This window comes from Perognathus longimembris, chromosome 18 (genome assembly GCF_023159225.1).
Source record: "Perognathus longimembris pacificus isolate PPM17 chromosome 18, ASM2315922v1, whole genome shotgun sequence".
NCBI lineage: Eukaryota > Metazoa > Chordata > Mammalia > Rodentia > Heteromyidae > Perognathus > Perognathus longimembris.
Window position 1 is genome coordinate 43,876,361 of NC_063178.1, and position 19,011 is coordinate 43,895,371.

Consider the following 19,011-nt stretch of genomic DNA (forward strand, 5'->3'; position numbering starts at 1 on the left):
TGCTACATGTCTGTGAGATCATTCTGGGTCTTCTATTCTGTTTCAGGAGTCTGCATGCATATACTTATGCAGTATACTATTGACTTTGTACCATGACTTTGTAATAGAGATTTAAGTTTGATATACCTCTGATACTGTCCTTCCTTCATAGAATTCTTTTGCTTTTAACAGGAGCAAAGACAATAACTACCTGATCATCTCAATTAATGTAGACAAATTATTTTACTAGATTCAACAGTCTATAAAAGAAGCTATGGAGAATGTAGAAATCCATGGAACATTCCTCAATATAATAAAGATTGTAAAGGTCAAACATACAACCAGCATTATACTTAATGGTTCAAAGAGAAATACAAATTACTAAACAAAGTACATTATAACAAGCATATGAAAACATGGAAAATTTTTAAGGAAAATATTAAAGAATTGTATTGAGGATTAAGCAGCATTATGATGTGCAGGCAGGATTTAAATGTACTTTAAAATTTAGAAAATTATCCATACTTCTAGTTACTCAGGAAGGAGAGGTCTGGTAATCCTGGTTTGAAGGTAACCTGGGCAGGAAAGCCCATGAGAATCTTATCTCAGTTTAATCATGGAAGAAAAAAATGGGAAGCTGTGGGTCGAGTGGTTAAATACCAACACTGAACAAAAAATCCAGGGAGAGTATGCAGGCTTTAAATTCAAACCCCAAGACTGTAACCAGAAAAAAAATAGGCAACTGATTGAAAAAGCAAAAATAGAAAAGAAGGTGACATAAAAAATGTACTGGTGGAGAAGATGGGATAAGTACAGAGAAAATTGAAATAACAAAAAATATAAAGAATAAAATTTAAATTTACATGTCTCTAGATTAAATTTGTTACTGTAACCTTACTAGAGAAATGAGTAAGATTCACTTATTCATAGAAGTTATTATAGCAATCTAAACTAATACCTAATAAAGAAAAGGAATATATCTAATTAAATGTGGAAGTTTCATCTTAAGAACACTTATTTCTCCCAGTATGTGTTTTGCCCCGGAAGCCATGCAGAACATTTCTCTCTGGCCTCAACAAGATGATGTAGCACTTGGGGGCAAAAATGCAGCCCAGGAGCCCTGCACTAGAGGCCAAGATGGAGAAGACCTCAACAGCCACCATGACCTTCCCCTTGGCACTGTGGTAGACTGGCAGTAAGGTGAGCCACACACTGCAGAACACCAGCATGCTGAAGGTGAGGAACTTGGCTTCATTGAAGGTGTCAGGCAGGTTCCTGGCCAGGAAAGCCACAGTGAAACTGGTCAGGGCCAGTAAAACCAGGAAACCCAAGACACAGTAGAAAGCAGTGAGGGAGCCACTGTTACACAGGATGATGATGAGGCCATGTTCAAAGTGGGCATCAGTGTCAATGAAGGGAGGAGAGGTTCCCAGCCAGATTCCACAGAGAGTCACCTGGATCAGGGTGCAGATGAGAATGATGAAGTTAGGAGCCCCTGATACCAGCAGCCACCTTATCTTTCTCCCTGGAGAAGTGACCTTGAAGGCCAGAACCACAGTTACAGTTTTGGCCAAAACAGCGGAAACAGATACAGTGAATGCAACTCCAAATGTGGTTTGCTGTAGAATGCAGGTGACTGTGTTGGGTTGGCCAATAAAGAGCAAGGAACAGAGAAAGCAGAAGATGAGGGAGATGAGCAGGATGTAGCTGAGGGCCTGGTTATTAGCCTTGACAATGGGGGTGTTGTGATATTTCACAAAGATCCCAAGAACAAGTGCTGTGAGTGTAGATAAACCAAGAGCCATGCAGGCCAAGGCCGTACCCAAGGGTTCTCCATAAGCTAGGAAACTTTTACCTCTTGGGAGGCACTGGTTTCTCTGTGTGTTGGCATACTGATGATCTGGACACTTCACACACTGCTCCATATCTGGTGAGGAAATCAAATAACTGTTAGTCCCTACTCAGAACATAAAAGGAAATAAGGAAATTCCCCTACAGAGATAATTCCAACATGCCAATACTTACTAGCATGAAGTAAATATTACCAAATGTTACCAGAAATGTTGAATATTATTTCTATGTCTTTATCATGTTCTCACACTCCTGCCCACATTCTCTTTTTTCAGTCTGATTGGAACATTTTTTGTTCAGTGAATATCACAGATGATATTTCTTGCCATCCTAAAATCTTCACAATTGTTCTCAGCACCTTTTCAAGAAGCCACAAAAATACTGAGCCTGATTTGACAACTGAAATACCTCTTTCAAAATCATAGATAGTAAAGCTTGCCCTTCCCTCAATATCTCTTTGCAATATAAATAAGAGTACTGTGACCTTTTCCTAACATTTTGTATTTGTCTCTTCCTGCTTCTGTAAAGTGGTGGAGGACAGAAAATAAAATCACTGTTTGAAGCTATAAAAATCATGCTATGCAAATTACTTGTTACTCCTCCTAAACCCAAAGACACGTCTTAGCACTTGTTCTTTTGCAAGAACAAGGCCTAAGAAACAAAGATGCACACGTTGATATTTTCATTGCATTTTAAAGGTACTTTTGAGAAACATGAAGACCTTGTATTTAACAATGCTTTGCACTTTATACGATAGCAATTAAATTACATAAATGAGAAGTTGAATAGAACTGCATACAGGAGAGAAGAAAAAATTTAATCCTATTCGTAATTTAGAGCTCATGCTTATCTGTTTTTTTTTTTTTTCAAGAAAGTTTACCATCCTTGTTTCAACTAAATGGCTAAGTGAAGGAAGCAAGAAGTAGATTCTGCAATCGTAATGCAGGACTTTTCATTTGCTTGCATATATTGGGGCACACTCCAGGAGAGATTTTGAATGTCTCCCGCAGACATGAACTGACCTGTCTCATTAGCAATGTCATCTTCTGAGCAGGGAGTGCAATCAAAGCAACAGGCAGCCTTTCCCTCCTGTGGGGATTTCCTGAATCCAGGACCACAACTCTCACTGCAGACAGAGTGAGGAGGCTGTGGGAAATATGATAGGTATCAGTAACTGTGCAGACTTTGACCTAACATTCCAAGATGTTCATTATTTTAAAGAATTGGATTATTAAGCATAGTAATTTGATGCACATATACCCAGTCAGAAAATTGAATTCTGCTATAGATTGCTTATCATGTGATGCCAAATGGCTTCTGAGCTCTAGCCTTGATCTCTAGTCTGTTGAGCTACAGAGAAGTATGAAACCTTCAAAGGTTAGAGATTAATGGCAAGAAAGTAAATTTTATGGGCCATTACTATGGAGCTTCATTGAATTGATCTTCTCTAATATTCATCTGTGAAATTGTGAAGAGCAAGGAGGAATAATCCTGTTTGAAGCTTTAAAATTATGCTGTAAATAATGCCACGATTTCCCTTTTGTAGGTTTAGGAGAACCCCATACCCATCATATTTTCCTCTTACCTTTCCAGTAGCCATGAAGTGAGAATCCCATCACACAAACTCTTTAAATGATTCTCACACTTTGATGAAAGGAATGCCTAAGTAGCAAGCCAATGAACGAAACTCCACAGAAGCGAGGGAAATAAAGCTTTCAGCCACGTAATTACTTAGGTACTTTGTCAAAGTGTTAGAAAGCTGCTAAGAAATATGCAATTCATATTTCAGGCCAATATTGCAAATGAACATTAGGGACTATTAATTTCTTTTAAAATTTTGATACTTATCCTACAGCTTCAAAACAGGATGTTTACACTGTGTTAGGGCTTGATCCACATCATAACCGAAGCTTTTAGGTAGTCCATTGATATGAGTCTCACAGATTTTCCTGTCAAGTCAGGCTTAAACTGACTTATATAATCTTAGATCTGAGGATGTCGGTCTCCTGAGGATAAATGATTACAGGGATGAGCTACCAGTATCCACTTTGCTTTGTTGGTGGTTAAATGAGCAAAAGAGTCTCAACAGGTGTTCGTGATTGAACTGACTTCAAACCATGATATCCACATCAAAGCCACCTGAGTAGGTTATATTTCAGGACTAAATTTCTGGCATTCCACCACATACATTTCAAGGGTGAATTTGGCTTACTTATATGTCTTTAAAATCATTACAGTTAAACCCAACCCACCTCTGTGGTTCCTATGGCCCAGTCTACCATATCTTCAGATAAAGACAGTTGATGCGCATATGGAGAAAACATTCCGACTTTCAATTTAAGTTCAAGACCTTCTGGAAAAGTCCAAATGTTTACAATGTCATACTCTGCTTCCAACTTTCTTTTCTCATCCCAAATCACTTGATCTCCAGCAGGATTGTGAAATTGGATGTTCTTCAGAAAACCATGCAGCTAAAAGAGATTCATCATCTTACGCTGAAGTTTATTCCAGAGTTAAGATAAAAAATTTGACCTAAGAAAAGCTTCTGATTGCCTTTAACTTCTGATACAGAATTCAGGAGAAGCCAATTCCATGTAAATAGTCATGAATGAGACGTTCTCACTTGCCTAGCTACAGTTTGACACAAGCTCATATATTATGAATGTCTCCAGTGTGTGCTTCTTTCATGATTAATACCTAAAGAATGTCACTTAATACTAATACCTAAACTATGTCACTTATGAAAATACATTTAATTTCCTTCAGCAGGTCATCCTTTGCTTTTACGTATGAAATTCATAGGGAGGGGCTGGGAATATAGCGTAATCCTCAGTATCACATAAACAGAAAAGGCTGAAAGTGGCACTGTTGCTCATGTGGTAGAGTGCTAGCTTTAAGCACAAGTAGCTCAGGGACAGTGCCGAGGCCCCTAGTTCAAGCCCCAGAACTAGCAGAATAAAAAGAAATGTACAGGAAAAAATTGCACTTACAGTTTTCAGAACATCAGCTATGAATATGTTGAGGTCCTTTGTAAATGAAAGAATTTATAAAATATAAAATTAATTTTGTCCTTGTACTGGCCTGTTTTTCCTGAAGAGCATATGAACACATGTCTAGAGTGCCTCACGGCATTTAAACAATTAAAATTTCTTGGGTTTGGGGAAAATAACTGAAATATTAAATTTTACATTGTAAGAAAACCATCTAAGAAGAGACTTTGCTCACTGTATGTTCCACCTGAAACAGAGGTCTTACCTGTGCAGGGGAAGGCCTTTGCTCCTTTCTGTTTCCCATTGTTTGTACTTCTGTTTGATAAAGAAGCATCTCATGGAGAGCGTTGGCCACAGCATACACAGCGTTGTATATATTGTAACTGTCTGCAGACATGGATATGTCAAAAACATTCCCAGACAACCAATCCAAAGAGGCATCATGAGGACAGTTCTCCCACATGACACAGTCAGACTCAGAATCTGAGCAATTAAAAGAGAGAAACCACAGCCAAGCAAGGAAGAAGTCTTCCGTGTATTTGGAAGGGTTAACTGACTTGAAAAAATCTGTGAATCCAGAAACATCTGGGTGATGGTGTAAGAAAATGAGAGGGACATGTAATGAGCCTAGCATGAAATATCTCCTCCTTGTGGTTAACTCCCACTGTGAGTTCATGATAAAAACTTTGCCTTTTATGAAATAGTGCTCAACACAAATCATTAAATGTAGTAGGAATTCATAATCACCATATATGATGAGGACATTTGCTGAAGATCTATTAATTGGGTTAGTAAGTGCCAGGAATTTAAATGACACAGAATAGTGTGAGAATGCTAGCTCAAAGGCTATACAGACTTTGTTCTTGACCATCTCTTCTTTCAATTCAGGAAGAATCCACAAACCATTCTCATCTTGTAGTGTTAACAGTCCCACCCAGTTCCAGCTGAAGTGAAGCAGTAAGGAAACCATGGCAGTGGCTATTAGTGTGTCCTTTGGAGCCATCTGATAGAGAGCAGGAAACTTGTTATGATCACTCAGGGAATGATCAAAAGGCCCAAAGGTAATCTAAAGGGAATGAAAATCGGATGTTCCATGAATGAGGATATTACTATCCATACAGTTTCCATCATGATGTGCAGTATATAACAAGTTGAAGTAGATGGGAACTATGTTTTTTCTTTTAATATTTAATAAAAAATATTTTTGGTCAGTCATGGGGCTTCAACTTTGGGGCTAGGTGCTCAAAGCTAGCAATCTACAACTTTAGCCTCAGTGCCACTCTTGTTTTCTGGTGGTTAATTGAAGAGTTTCACAGACTTTCCTGCCCTGGCTGGTTTGAACCACAATCCTCAGATCTCAGCTTCCTGAGTAGATAGGATTACAGGCACCAGCCCCCAGCAATAGAAAATAATTCATTTTTTTACTAGTCCTTTGGCTTGAACTCAGGGCCTGGGCACTGTCCCTGGCGTCTTTTTTCTCAAGGCTAGCGCTGTCATTTGAGCCACAGTGCCACTTCTGGCTTTCTCTGTGTATGTGGTGCACAGGAATCAAACCCAAGGCTTCATGCATGCTAGGCAAACACTCTACCACTAAGCCTCATTCCCAGCCCTATAAAATAATTTTAATAGTTTACTACATATAAATTTGTGTATACAATGCATCTTGATCTTTGTCACTATTCCAATCAGCTTTCCCCATCTATATCAATCCTACACATTCCCAGTTTATTGTTTTATTTTTCCAAACATGTATTCTCTATTTCTTTGCCCCTTTGCATATTCCCTTAATATCTACACCCCTCAGACAATATATGCTACATTTTTCTTGCAATCATTTTTATTCTGTTAGTTGAGGGAGGATATAACAAGGAGTTCCAAGCCAATGTGTTCTATATGGATAAACTTTTTTTATATGCATATTAATGTGTATTGATGTGATCCATATTTATTTTGTAGTTCATGTTCATATTTTAGGTTTAACTTTCACATATAAGAAAACCCATGGTACCTTTCTCTTTCTGAGGCTGACTTATTTCATTCAACAGATCTTGTACCTGAGTGTGTGTCTGTGTGTGTGTGTGTGTGTGTGTGTGTGTGTGTGTCTGTGTGTGTGTTACAACTGTAATCCTAGCTACTCGGGAGACTTATGACATATGAAACTGTAAGTCCTCTGTACATCACTTTGACAATAAATAAAGTAATTAAAATTGATAAGGTTTAAAACTTCAAATAATTCATTAATCTATTTTAACTTTCCCATCATCTTTGGTGAACAATGGGACTACATTTCCCATTACCTTGAATTCCTACGTTTGAGTATCTCAAAATGTTATAGGTTCATAAGTCCAGTCTCTTCACACCATTCAGTTCTAACACCTGTAATGGAATCAAATGAGCTTTAAAATATATATCTCTACTCTTCCCATACTCACCTGTGGAAACCTGTAGAGGTCCAGTAATGTCCCCATTTGGGCAGATGTTAATCCTGATGGTCCTGTAAGGACTGCTATAGACTTGCTGTCGCTCATACAAGAGTAGTTTGGAATGTTATAGTTCCCAAAGAGGCTCATGAAAGCATTTTTGAATGTTTTCCAAGCTTCAAATTGAACATTAGAGATATCAAACCCGAGAGTCACGTTATGTAAAAGTGCAGGGTTTTTGTTGATCTCTTCAACAGCAAAAGTCAAGGCCAAAACAAATTGGTAATTCTTGAAGGTAAACCTGGGAAATGAGCATTGAAATTTAGGATGACTATTTCAGAGCTTATTACTTTGATGAGTTGAATGCTTGCTTCATTTCCAATGAGTATGTTAAACCAATACCCCCTATTGTGATGAATGTGAATGTAGTGTCTTATGCTTAGATAAGGACATGAATGAGATCCAGAAATTTACTTCTGCTGAAAGAGATCTCCCTTACTTTCCTTTACCACGTGCACCTCAGCAAAAATCTCTTGTCCTTTGCATAAGGATAGGCTTTCACACGACACCAAATATTTTATTGCCTTATCTTGTAACTAGCTCCAGCTGTGGGAAAAATCCTGTGTTTTGAGTGATTCAGTCTACATTATGATGACATCAAGTATGTAAAAACTCAACAGATATGATCTGAGCTGAAGAATCATACTAGAAATATAGTATTTAAATGCTGTTTCCCCGTGGTAGACATCATGAAGCAGATACGTCAGATATATTAGCTAATTTTAAATGAAATACTTGCAACATCCAGTTTTCTTAAAAGTGTTGCAAGAAGAGAGCCTAAAGATTATTACCATAATGGTTCCCATGGAGAAAGAATGAGTGTACATTTTCATTCATTGCCTCTTTTTGTAAAGTTCTTCACATAAATGCAATGAGAAGTAGAGGCTATTCATTTTAGAGATGGCTCTTCATATATATTAATAGGTATTCATTTATACCTAAATCTATCTCAGTATAAAACAAACTTGCCAGTCTACATGTGAATGTTCTGAAACACAGAGCATCTCCTGAAATTCACTGCTTATTTTTCATAGTAGTAAATATAATAAGATGGAGGCAAATTTGTTCCAAGTGTACTACATGCATGTATGTAAATATCACAATGGCACCTCCTCAAAATATAATTTGTAGTAATTCTAAAACAAAATAAAAATTATGGAAACATAAGAAGATGTTAAATGAAATGAACTCCATGTTATGGAAAGGAGTTTTATATCACTGTTGTAATTACTTTCAATATGCCATGTGAAACCATAGCTTTTTTTTGTTGGTGATGATTGTCTTGTATCCCCTGCCTGTGGTTGTCCCTGCACTATCACTGTATCTCATGTAAGTACCCAGGATACTGTGTATACTGGTATTCGAACTAGGGAAGTGAAAGGGAATATCAAAATCGAAAGACAAAGGATAAAAAGACAAAGGACTCCAAAAGCAATACTTGCAAAACCATTTGGTGTACATCAACTGAACAACTCATGGAGGGAAAGGGAAGGGAAGGGGGAAATGAGTGAGGAGGTCACAAATTGTACAAGAAATGTACCTATTGCCTTACATATGAAACATAACCCATCTGTACATCACTTTGAAAATAAATAAGTAATTATTCAAAAAAATTCAAAAGAATTGCAGGTTGGATGATGGTATATAATAATTAAAAGTAGGGATACCCACATGATTAAAATTACCTGTATTGACACCAGTGATCAATAAAAGACAAAGCCAGTTGGAGGATAAAAGCATATTGTCATTGTTATTCCCAGTTAACCAACCTAAAGCCAGAAGTGGGCGTGTGGCTCAAGTGGTAGAGCACTACCCTTGGGAGAAAAGGCCAGTCAAGAGTATAAAGCAAGCTCAAGACTAATGACTCATACCTGTAATGCTAACAACCTAAGAAAGCTGAAAAGGAACAGTGAAAATTAGAGTCATGGGAGAGAAAAAGGAATGTAGGATTAGGTATAAAACGGTTATGCATAGAAACGATGACTATAATCAAAGTACATGACATGGAATGGAGAGCTACAAAATGAACCAGATAGTTGGCACAAATACCAGCTTGTATAAAAGTAAAGGAACATTGTTGGAACGTCAGTGGATAGAGAATTGAGTCAAATATTTAACCTAATAATATCTAATGGCAGTGGTCCATTGATATAAGAAAGACGTCATGAATAAATACAGCTATTTGTTTTCAATACCATACCATAATTCTTAATACCCAGACCATACTTCTCTTCCTATCTGTAGATAGCTAAGAACATCCACCAGCTGTAACTGTAATACTTAATGCATCTATCTTAGTACATTAACAAAAAGACACAAACATATTTTGGGAAAGCAAGAGAAGGAATCTCAGCAAAGCAAGGGTAGATAGTAAGGGATTAAGTCAAATACACTACCCCAGGCACAGGTGATTCATGCCTGAAGTCTTACCTACTCAGGAAATGGTGATCTGAGGATCTTGTTTTGAACCCACCTAGGGCATGGATGTCTGTGAGACTATTAATCCCCATTTAACAACGCAAAATGCCAGATGTGGAGCTGTGGCTCAAGTGGTAGAGCACTAGCCTTGAGAAAAAAACAAAATCTCAGGGTCAAGTGCCCAGGCCCTGGGGTTCTGGGACAAGCATAAAAGAAAGATAAGCAGAAATACCAGTGACATATGAGATAAAGACATATACCTTCTACAGCAAGGATGGGAGTAATTCTATCCCAGCCATCTCAGCTCCAAACTGTGGGCAGCTACCTCAGGATGCACTTGTCACACAAGCACTTGAAAAGAATTAATATATGGAGGCAATGACATTTTCTCTTGTGACAGGTAAGGAATATGCTGCTAGAATATCTTGAAGTTCCCTATAGACCTTTTTCTTTTTTAATTTTTTTTATTTTTTATAGTTAAACAACTTTATTAACATAGCCAAGCAGTGAATAACATTCACATGAATTATGTCACATCATACAATGTAAATACAAAATTACTTCAGTACAATATATATTCTCTGCATGATCCAAAATATTTGGTGGCTCCAAAAAACTCTTTAAAATTCAGCAGCTTATCAAAATTTAAAACCGTATTCTATTTAAAATGAAGATCTGGGGGCTGGGGATATGGCCTAGTGGCGAGAGAGCTTGCCTTGTATACATGAGGCCCTGGGTTCGATTCCCCAGCACCACATATACAGAAAACGTCCAGAAGTGGCGCTGTGGCTCAAGTGGCAGAGTGCTAGCCTTGAGCAAAAAGGAAGCCAGGGACAGTGCTCAGGCCCTGAGTCCAAGGCCCAGGACTGGCCAAAAAAAAAAAAAATGAAGATCTGTTAGCACAGAGTTAGAATTCAAGAAATATCAATGTAGTACAGTTTGAGAAATTGCAGGAGAATATGTTTGAAGAACACATTCTAACATAGTGTGACAGGTACAGGAAACATCAGATTTAAAGCTTTTAAGCATAACTCATACAACCATTTCTTTACTTTTCTTTGCATAGCCATTTCTGAGACCCTCTGCCAAGGTTTTTCATGTGCATGAGCAAATCAGAACTCACTGTGGGCAGATAAAATTCTCTTTTAAGGGATCTTTTATAATGCCTGCTTACGTCTGTATTGTACCACTTATCTGACATGAAATAATTCCACAGTTCTTAATTTGAGAGTACTTTTCTACAGTGTGTGTGAGAGAGAGAGAGAGAGAGAGTCCTACCACTTGAAATCAGAGCCCAGATACTATCCTTGAGCTTAGTTTCTCAAGGCTATCACTCTATCCCTTTATCTAGAGTTTTCCTCCCAGGTATGGGTGCTTAATTGGAGATGAAGATCTCACAGATCTTTATGCTCGGGCTGTCTTCAAATCCCTATCCTCAGAGATCACCTTCCTGAGTAGTTAGGATTACAGTCATGAGCCAGCAGACTACAATAAGAATTTTTATCAATATCCTCACAATATAAGTGTTAGCAAATAAATATTCTCAGACTGCGCGTTTGTGGGGAAGGATTGTGTTTGAAGCCTTTTAGTAGAGAACACATGCCACTGACTCAGGTTTTTAAATAATAACAGCACTTCAGCCTTTGCAATGAGAACTGGGCTGCAGAGATACAGTGGTGCTGAAATAAAGAGAAGAGGTTACCTCAAGTTCTCTCCTAGTAGCAGGCAGAAAATTACTCTAGAATAGATGCCCTATAGCATAATGAAATGGAGCTGTTTCTGGTGCCTAGGGATGGGAGGTCAGGATAGAGAAGATGGAGAGCATTCATCTATGCAGCCAGAGTTCCCACAGCCATGGCCCATCCAGAGAACCAAACACTAACTGGAAATAAACTGCTGAGCTACTTACGGCTTGTTCTGCTCATCCTTGGAAGCATCACTGTGACTTCCCTCAGTTCCCAAAGTGTAGAGAGGGAAAAACCAGCAAGCATCGCATCTCCATTCATGTGTGCTCGGTGCTTCATCGTAGAAAAGCAGCTAGTGCCAACCAAAGACCTGAGAAGGAGGGGAAACTGGAGAAAAACGAGTATGAAAATCAAAAGGCACATCCCCAAAGCATCTGCCAAGCTGAAATTCCCTCTGGAGGTGAGACTCACAGTGTCTGCTAAATATATATATTCATATACCATCGTATAGGTGCACATGAGTCTTTTAATGCACATTGACATTAAAGCCTCTTGTGAATCCCCATGAAGAATGTGTAAAACTTTCTAGGGGCTCTGCATATGTGGCTTTGTGTCAAGGAGAAAAACATGAGTTGGACAACATGTTTACAGATTCTCCTTCTTCATCGCAGGTGCTGATTTCCTCCAACGTCCTAGATAGTGAGGCCCCAGGGATGAAGTTAACTTTCATTGATTGGGTTGAAATCTGTGTCAAGCCATTTGGGATGATGCAACTGGACTGCATCAGAAGATGTCATGTCAGACGCAAAGAGATATGGCCACAAAAATATCTTTGCAAGTGACACACCACCCAAAGTTATTAGAGTATCATACCCAGATGGTCAGTTCACACATCTAAATTCTATAAAAGACTCAGAACATTACTAGTTAATTCAAGTATGTTCCCATGAGAATTCTGGGTACACAAATGTGTCTGTTTACTATTGCCTAAGGGAGGCAATCATGCTGTGGAAACCAGCAACTACATGTCAATAAGTCAAAGTCAATATGGAAATTCTGTTGCATGTTTATATTCTCAACTTTCCCACTCAAGGAGGAAATTTGCTGTTGATTTTAATGTAAGATATGCAGTTATTTCCTTTTTCTTAATCTTTTCTCCCTTAAGGTATGCCCTCTGTTGTCACTGTATTTTATTTTTGTACCTTGGGTATTGTATTTACATTTATCTTAACTAGGGAAGGGAAGGGAAACAACCAAGTGGTGAGAAAAGAGACAAAGGGCAAACCAATGCCATAGCAATATTCACAAGACAATATGTTCGAAATGAACTGTACATCTTTGGGTGTGGGGATTGAAGGAGGAGGGAAAGGGGAAAAACATGAGCAAGGGTAACACGTTTGACTGGAAATACACTCACTGCCTTATGTAGGTAATTGTAACCCCCCTGTACAAAGTAGTAAATATGCTTTTGAGTACCAAACACACATACACATATTGAGGATAAAACAACAATAAGATGTAACATAGGTACATTTTATCTTAAAATCTTCATAGCTGGCATAGGAGCCTATGGCAGAATCATTTAAAAACCTACACTTAAAGAAACGAAATAGTTCAGGCTATCTTTCCTGTCACCATAAATAGATTTGCAACACATATTTAAATTAAAACAACAGGTAATTTTTGCTAAACTTTCTATATACATAAATGAAACAGTTATGTACTTGTCTGAGAAAATGGGTAAGAGATGAAATTCTGCTCTATTACAAGCCTTAATAAATATTAAAGCCAACATTATGTCTTCTTCTGGTCAAACTATGTTATACCCAAATTCCCAGTAGACACCTTAATGGGCCCTAAGAACAGAGCTACTTCAGAGCTGTGATCACACTGTCCTTTCTAATGAGATTGTTAATGATCTATTAAAATGGCATATTCATTACATTTTACAAAATTTTTGTCACTTAATTTTTAAATTCTTATGATGATATGTTACACACACACACACACACACACACACACACACACACACACAGAGTGGCCTTAGTCCTATGATGTAGTAGTGCCCATGCTTCATATCATAAAATTTTATAAAGATTCTTTTGGGACCTACATGCTGATTTTCCTACTGCATGCATGATGTTACAAGAATCATATGTAATTTTTCCCTTTCTCTTCATTCTTGGCAGCATTTGTTCTTATTCTTCATAGACATTGTCACTGGTGTGAGATTAAATTCAATGTTGAGGAGGAGATGATGGCACGAAGAGAACAGGAAACAAATTCATCTCTGTGCAAAGAAGCAGAGTTTTAGGTTCCCCTCAGGCTTTCCACATCCAGAAAGTCCTGCCAGTAAGCCATAATTGTACAGATATATACGCCAAAGAAATGGGAGCAGAATTAGAGGTGGCAACAGTGGCAGCCTAGCTCATGGGATTTACTTGTACCTTCAGGATGAATTTAAACAGGAGGAATGGAATCCCACAATCCAGCCCATCAAAGCTGGACATAGAGACAATTCATCTCATCACAGGGGGCCTGAAATGCCAAGGGGAAATGTGAGTGCTTCCCCCTCCCAAACCATCTGGCCTTTCTCTCAGAAAACAGCACCTGGAAGGGCATACCTCCCACCAACCTAGACAAATGCCATTTTTGAAAGTGGCAGAGAGGCTATTGGGGGACCTGGCCAGAAATCCTCACCAGAGAAGCATGGCCATGTTTGAAAGGGGCAAAGGAATCTGATTCCCCTGCCCCACACCTCTCTAGTGACAAATGGAAGGCCCACACAGGAAGAAGCAAACTTTCATGGAATTTTTATAACTGAGACTTGAAAAAACTTACAACCTAACTGCTATTATGTCATTATGGACATTATTTGCTCAACCAAACTGGCTGCCCTTAAGCACAACGTATAAAGGATTTGGGGACTTCTATATACATTATTAAACATGCCTGCCTGCCTGCCTTCCTAACCCTAAGGAAGCATGAATATTGACTTGAGTTTCTACGATGTTGTCTATTGAGCAGGCAAATTGCAAAACTTTCATGGAGTTTTTATAAATTAGATTTGAAAAACTTACAACAAAACATAGCTACTATTATGTCATTATGAACCTTATTTGCTCAACCTGTCTGGCTGCCCTTGAGCAAAATGTACAAAGGATTTTGGGGCATGGTTTATACATTACTAAAATTCTTGCCTGCCTCCCTGCTTGCTGCTGCCTGCCTGCCTGCCTGCCTAACCCCTAGTACCTAAATATTGACCTGAGTTTCTGCAATGTTGTCCCATGAGCAGGGAAATAGCAAAGCTTTCATGGAATTTTTATAAATTAGACTTGAAAAAACTTATAAAATATAGCTACTATTATGTCATTATGGACATTATTTGCTCAACCAATCTCTCTACCCTTAAACACATTGTGTAAAGCATTTGGGGGCATGTTGTATACATTATTAAAAATGCCCACCTACCTTCTTGCCTGCCTGCCTGCCAGCCTGCCTAATCCCTAGTGCCTGAATATTGACTTAAGTTCCTACAATGTTGTCTATTGAGTATGTAAATAGCAAAACTTTCACAGAATTTTTATAACTTAGACTTGAAAAAACTTACAACAAAACATAGCTACAATTATGTCATTACTGACATTATTTGCCCAACCAATCTGGTTGCCCCTAAGCACAATGTATGAAGGATTTGATGGCATATTGTATACATTGTTAAAAATGCCTGCCTGCCTGACTGCCTTCTCTATCCTGTCTTATTTAATAAAACTTTATATAAGTACTGAAATCAATTAGAGTGTGTCCGACAACTTTTCTTTTTCAATGTTTTTGTGGCTACTTTTAACTTCCTGATTATTCATATACTTTTTAGAATCAGCTTCTTGATTACTTTTTAAAATAGCATTACCAAGCACCAGTGGCTCACATCTGTCAACCTAGCTACTTAGAAGGCTGAGATCAGAGGATCACAAGGTGAAGCCAGCCACAACGGGAGAATTTGTGCGACTCTTATCTCTAATTAACTACCCCCAAAAAGCTGTAAGTAGAGCTGTGGCTCAGATGGTAGAACATGCTAGCCTAAGTAAAACAAGGTCAAAAATGGTGCTCCAATCCTGGGTTTAAGCCTCAGAAATGGTGCATGCATGCTCAGGCAATCACATGTAAGCTATGTGTCATTTTGGGTAAATTGGTGTCCTGAGAATTTTGACTCTTCATATAGGATGCACTCCAAGTAACTAGATCTTTTCTGATTTCTGCCATTTATACTTTCATATTGTTGAAGATATTTTGTTGAATTCCTTTCTAAATATTGCATGTTTGAGGTCCAATTTTAAATAGTACTCTTAAAATACATTGCCAATGATCAGTTAGTAGTCTCTAGAAACACAGTGTAATTTTTGGTTGTTGTTGATGCTTGGCTACCAGTTTTGCTCAGCTTCTTTCTTGGGTCTAGCAGTATGTTGATAAGTTCTTCGGGGTCAGCTCTGGAAATATGTCATCTGAGAACATAAGCAATTTTTTTATTTACAAAATGTGTACCTTTTGTTTTGGTTTCTTTTCCTTTTTTGTCTTAGTACACATGCTACATTTGCCAGTCCAACATTGCAAAGATATAGTGAGAGTAGAAATCATCTCTTGGTTTTGATCTTAGAGCAAAAATATTTAGTCAGTCATCATTCTTTCGCTTTTTGTTTTTATAATATTTGTTAGATGAACACTACAATGTGTTCTTTTATTGCTTTTTTAAATAGGGTTTTTCAGTTACTTTTTATGAGTTACCCTTGGCCACAGTCAGACCACTTTACTGGTGTGTACAGGAAAGCATCAACTACAGTGCTTTATAGGTATCTCTTATTACATCTATGATTTCTTCAAACTCTCAGTAGAATGAAGTCCTAAACATCGATTGTAATCTCTCAACACCCATCCAGTTGGATTAATGTAAACTCAGAGGGGGAAGAAGTACAGAAAAACGTTATCTTCACAATTCTGTTAGCTATTACCTGGGCTGAAAGGGTTATGATGCATACATGACTGCTTTCCAACGTAAAATTAAAAAAAAAAACATTTGAAAATAACAAAACTACAATGACATTAATCTTTCCAAGCGTGGTTCAACTTGAACATTAGAGAACTTAAGAATTCTAAAGACGGTATGCCACCACTGCACCAGAATTTCTTTCATCATTCCAACAATTACAGGGAATTTTTTTTTCATTTTCCTGAAATTAAAGTGGAATAAAATATGATTTTTAAATTATGACAAAAGAACAACTACTTAGCCAGAGATATCAGTTCCTCCTGAAAAAGCAGTGTTTACCGCTCTCACTGTAATTTTTCTCATGGTTATCTTAGTGATTTCAGATAGAATTAAAAATCTACCTTAAAAATAGAAACAAAACAAAAGGACTACTTAAGCCAACAAAACTACTAAAAATATGCTAAAATTTACTGACAAAATCATGGGCAGTTCATACAATACTTAGACTCTACCGGTTTTAAGTATAATAAATAAGTAAAAAATTGTAATTACAAAACCAGTTTTTCCCCTTGGGGAAACAAAAAGCCACTTTTAACCAATTGTTCCCTAAATATACATATACTGTATATTATTATACACTTCTTCAGAGAAGCAAGACATATTTGTCTTCCTGACACTGGATTCGAGTATTTATTAGTTGTTGTTGTTCGTGTGTGTGTGTGTGTGTGTGTGTGTACACATGTGTGTGTGTTTTGAAACATCAGTAAGGCAACTGCAAGTTTTGGGCCCAAAAGTACTTCTGGTTTATACTTGAAAAGACCACTGAATATGCTTTTATTTATATTGAACACGGGCAACATATATGCAGTGTGTTCAGCATCATCTCTTTCCATTATCAATCAACCAGCACAGGTACCAATTCATTTTACTGCCCTCCCAAGGAATTCAAGTCATTATTGGTGCAATTAATAAAGAGAAAATGTGTGCCAATAAGAAGCGGAGCTGGTCTCTGTTTTCATTTCCTTGTATGGAACTGCACAGACAGCATGATACCTGAGCAAATAAATCAACTACCATGTTAGGAAGGGCTCCTTAATCCATAGTCTTTGCTTTATTGTGTGCAAAATGTGCTACCATCCCCTGAGCTTCCTGAATGTCTGTTTTCATTAGAAATCAGTGCTTGCTCTTTTCCATAATAACCAGAGAAGAAATGAGGCAGGAAGTATATCTTCATCATGGTTCTCCATCAGTCCCGAGACTGATAGAAAAGGAGGTAACCTGACTCAGAGTTCTTTGAGATATCTGGTGTCAACCTGTAGAATTCTTCAATAGCTTGGGCATCTATTTTTTCTACAATGTCATCATCAAACAACAACCAAAAATCATGACTCTTAACTACTGCAATATAATGGCCACGATTGGGACCACTTCCACAGTGAACCACAACAGCAACAAGGTCATACATCCTGTCAGGATTGGTTGCATCTCCTGAAGTGTTAAACAGACAAAGTTCTAAAGGGAAAAAGTACCTGGTATGAAAGTTTTGTATATTGATGAAGTTGATCCATATATTTAAATCTCTTCAGGTGGAGAGCTAGAATCATGGGCAGTTTCTTAACTTTCATCCATTTGTGTGCTTCCTACTTGCTGTGACACTCTTCACAGTAATATTTATATTCACTGAAGAGAGTTTCTGTGTAGCTAAAATCTCTTAAACAGTGAGTAATTGATGTGTTTTGTTCCACATCAACAGAAAGGTCTAAAAAAATCTTCATCTTTGCTGCTTATAGTTTCACAAGTAAGACATCTGGTTTCATTAATTAATGTTCTCTGAAAAATCTCATGAACCCACGTTGGGTCTGGTGTGCTGTTGTTATTTTCACTGCCAATATTACCATTAGGCAAGTGACCATTTTGTTTTTCTTGCTTTCTCTCTTCTTGTAAAATATCAGCAATTGTATTTAGCAAATAATTTAAGAATTCATGAGCATCTTGTTGCATGTAGTTGTCAAAAAGCTCATTTTCTTTCTGTAATCTTGTGATGAACTTCTTGGGAGGTATTACTCTGACCTTTTCCTTTTGAGTTGCTGTGCTGTGGAAGAGATCTGCAAAGCACTTAAGAAGGTTCTCCTTCTTCCTAGGCTGACTCTTGTATGCTAGAACTTTTTCCCAAAAAATAAAGTGCTTGAAGAACAGAATTACAGTAAGCGGGTATTCCCAAAATTCACTAATCCAAAATAGTGCTCAGTTGACTGGAAACTATTCTGGAGCAATCTTTTTCTCTAATGCCGAGGCATTGGCGCCCATGTTAGAGATGGAGGCGAATTTGTAGACTGTCATTAGGATTTCCATCAGTCCAGCGCCTTCTTCCACCCAATCACAGTGGCGGCGGACGGGGGAAGAGGGGAACCAGGCAGCCCTGACACACCACAGCCCGCGGGCAGGCCCCCAAGTTGCTGCCTACCCATGCTCTGAACCAGCAGAGCCACCACTTCTACCACCATTGCTGCCCGCATTCCTTTCCATCTCTAAGTTGCTAAGGGTTTTGATTTTTTAATTTTTTGAAGTCTTTTTAAGATTACTGAGATAATCATTTGGCTTTTCCTTTTACTTATTTTTGTGTT

General features: G+C 37.9%; 1 protein-coding gene and 1 pseudogene across 1 annotated transcript; both read right to left on the reverse strand.

The window, feature by feature from the left end:
* Positions 1-983: 983 nt before the first annotated feature.
* Positions 984-11,742, reverse strand: LOC125366997 (vomeronasal type-2 receptor 116-like). The gene is made up of 7 exons (XM_048367652.1): positions 11,628-11,742; positions 10,771-10,840; positions 7,253-7,571; positions 5,086-5,886; positions 4,083-4,301; positions 2,853-2,976; positions 984-1,906 (listed from the first exon to the last, which is right to left on the reverse strand). The coding sequence occupies exons 1-7, from the start codon at positions 11,740-11,742 to the stop codon at positions 984-986; spliced, it is 2,571 nt and encodes an 856-aa protein (XP_048223609.1).
* Positions 11,743-17,633: 5,891 nt separating this feature from the next.
* Positions 17,634-18,739, reverse strand: LOC125367227 (annotated as a pseudogene).
* Between the last annotated feature and the right edge of the window lie 272 nt (positions 18,740-19,011).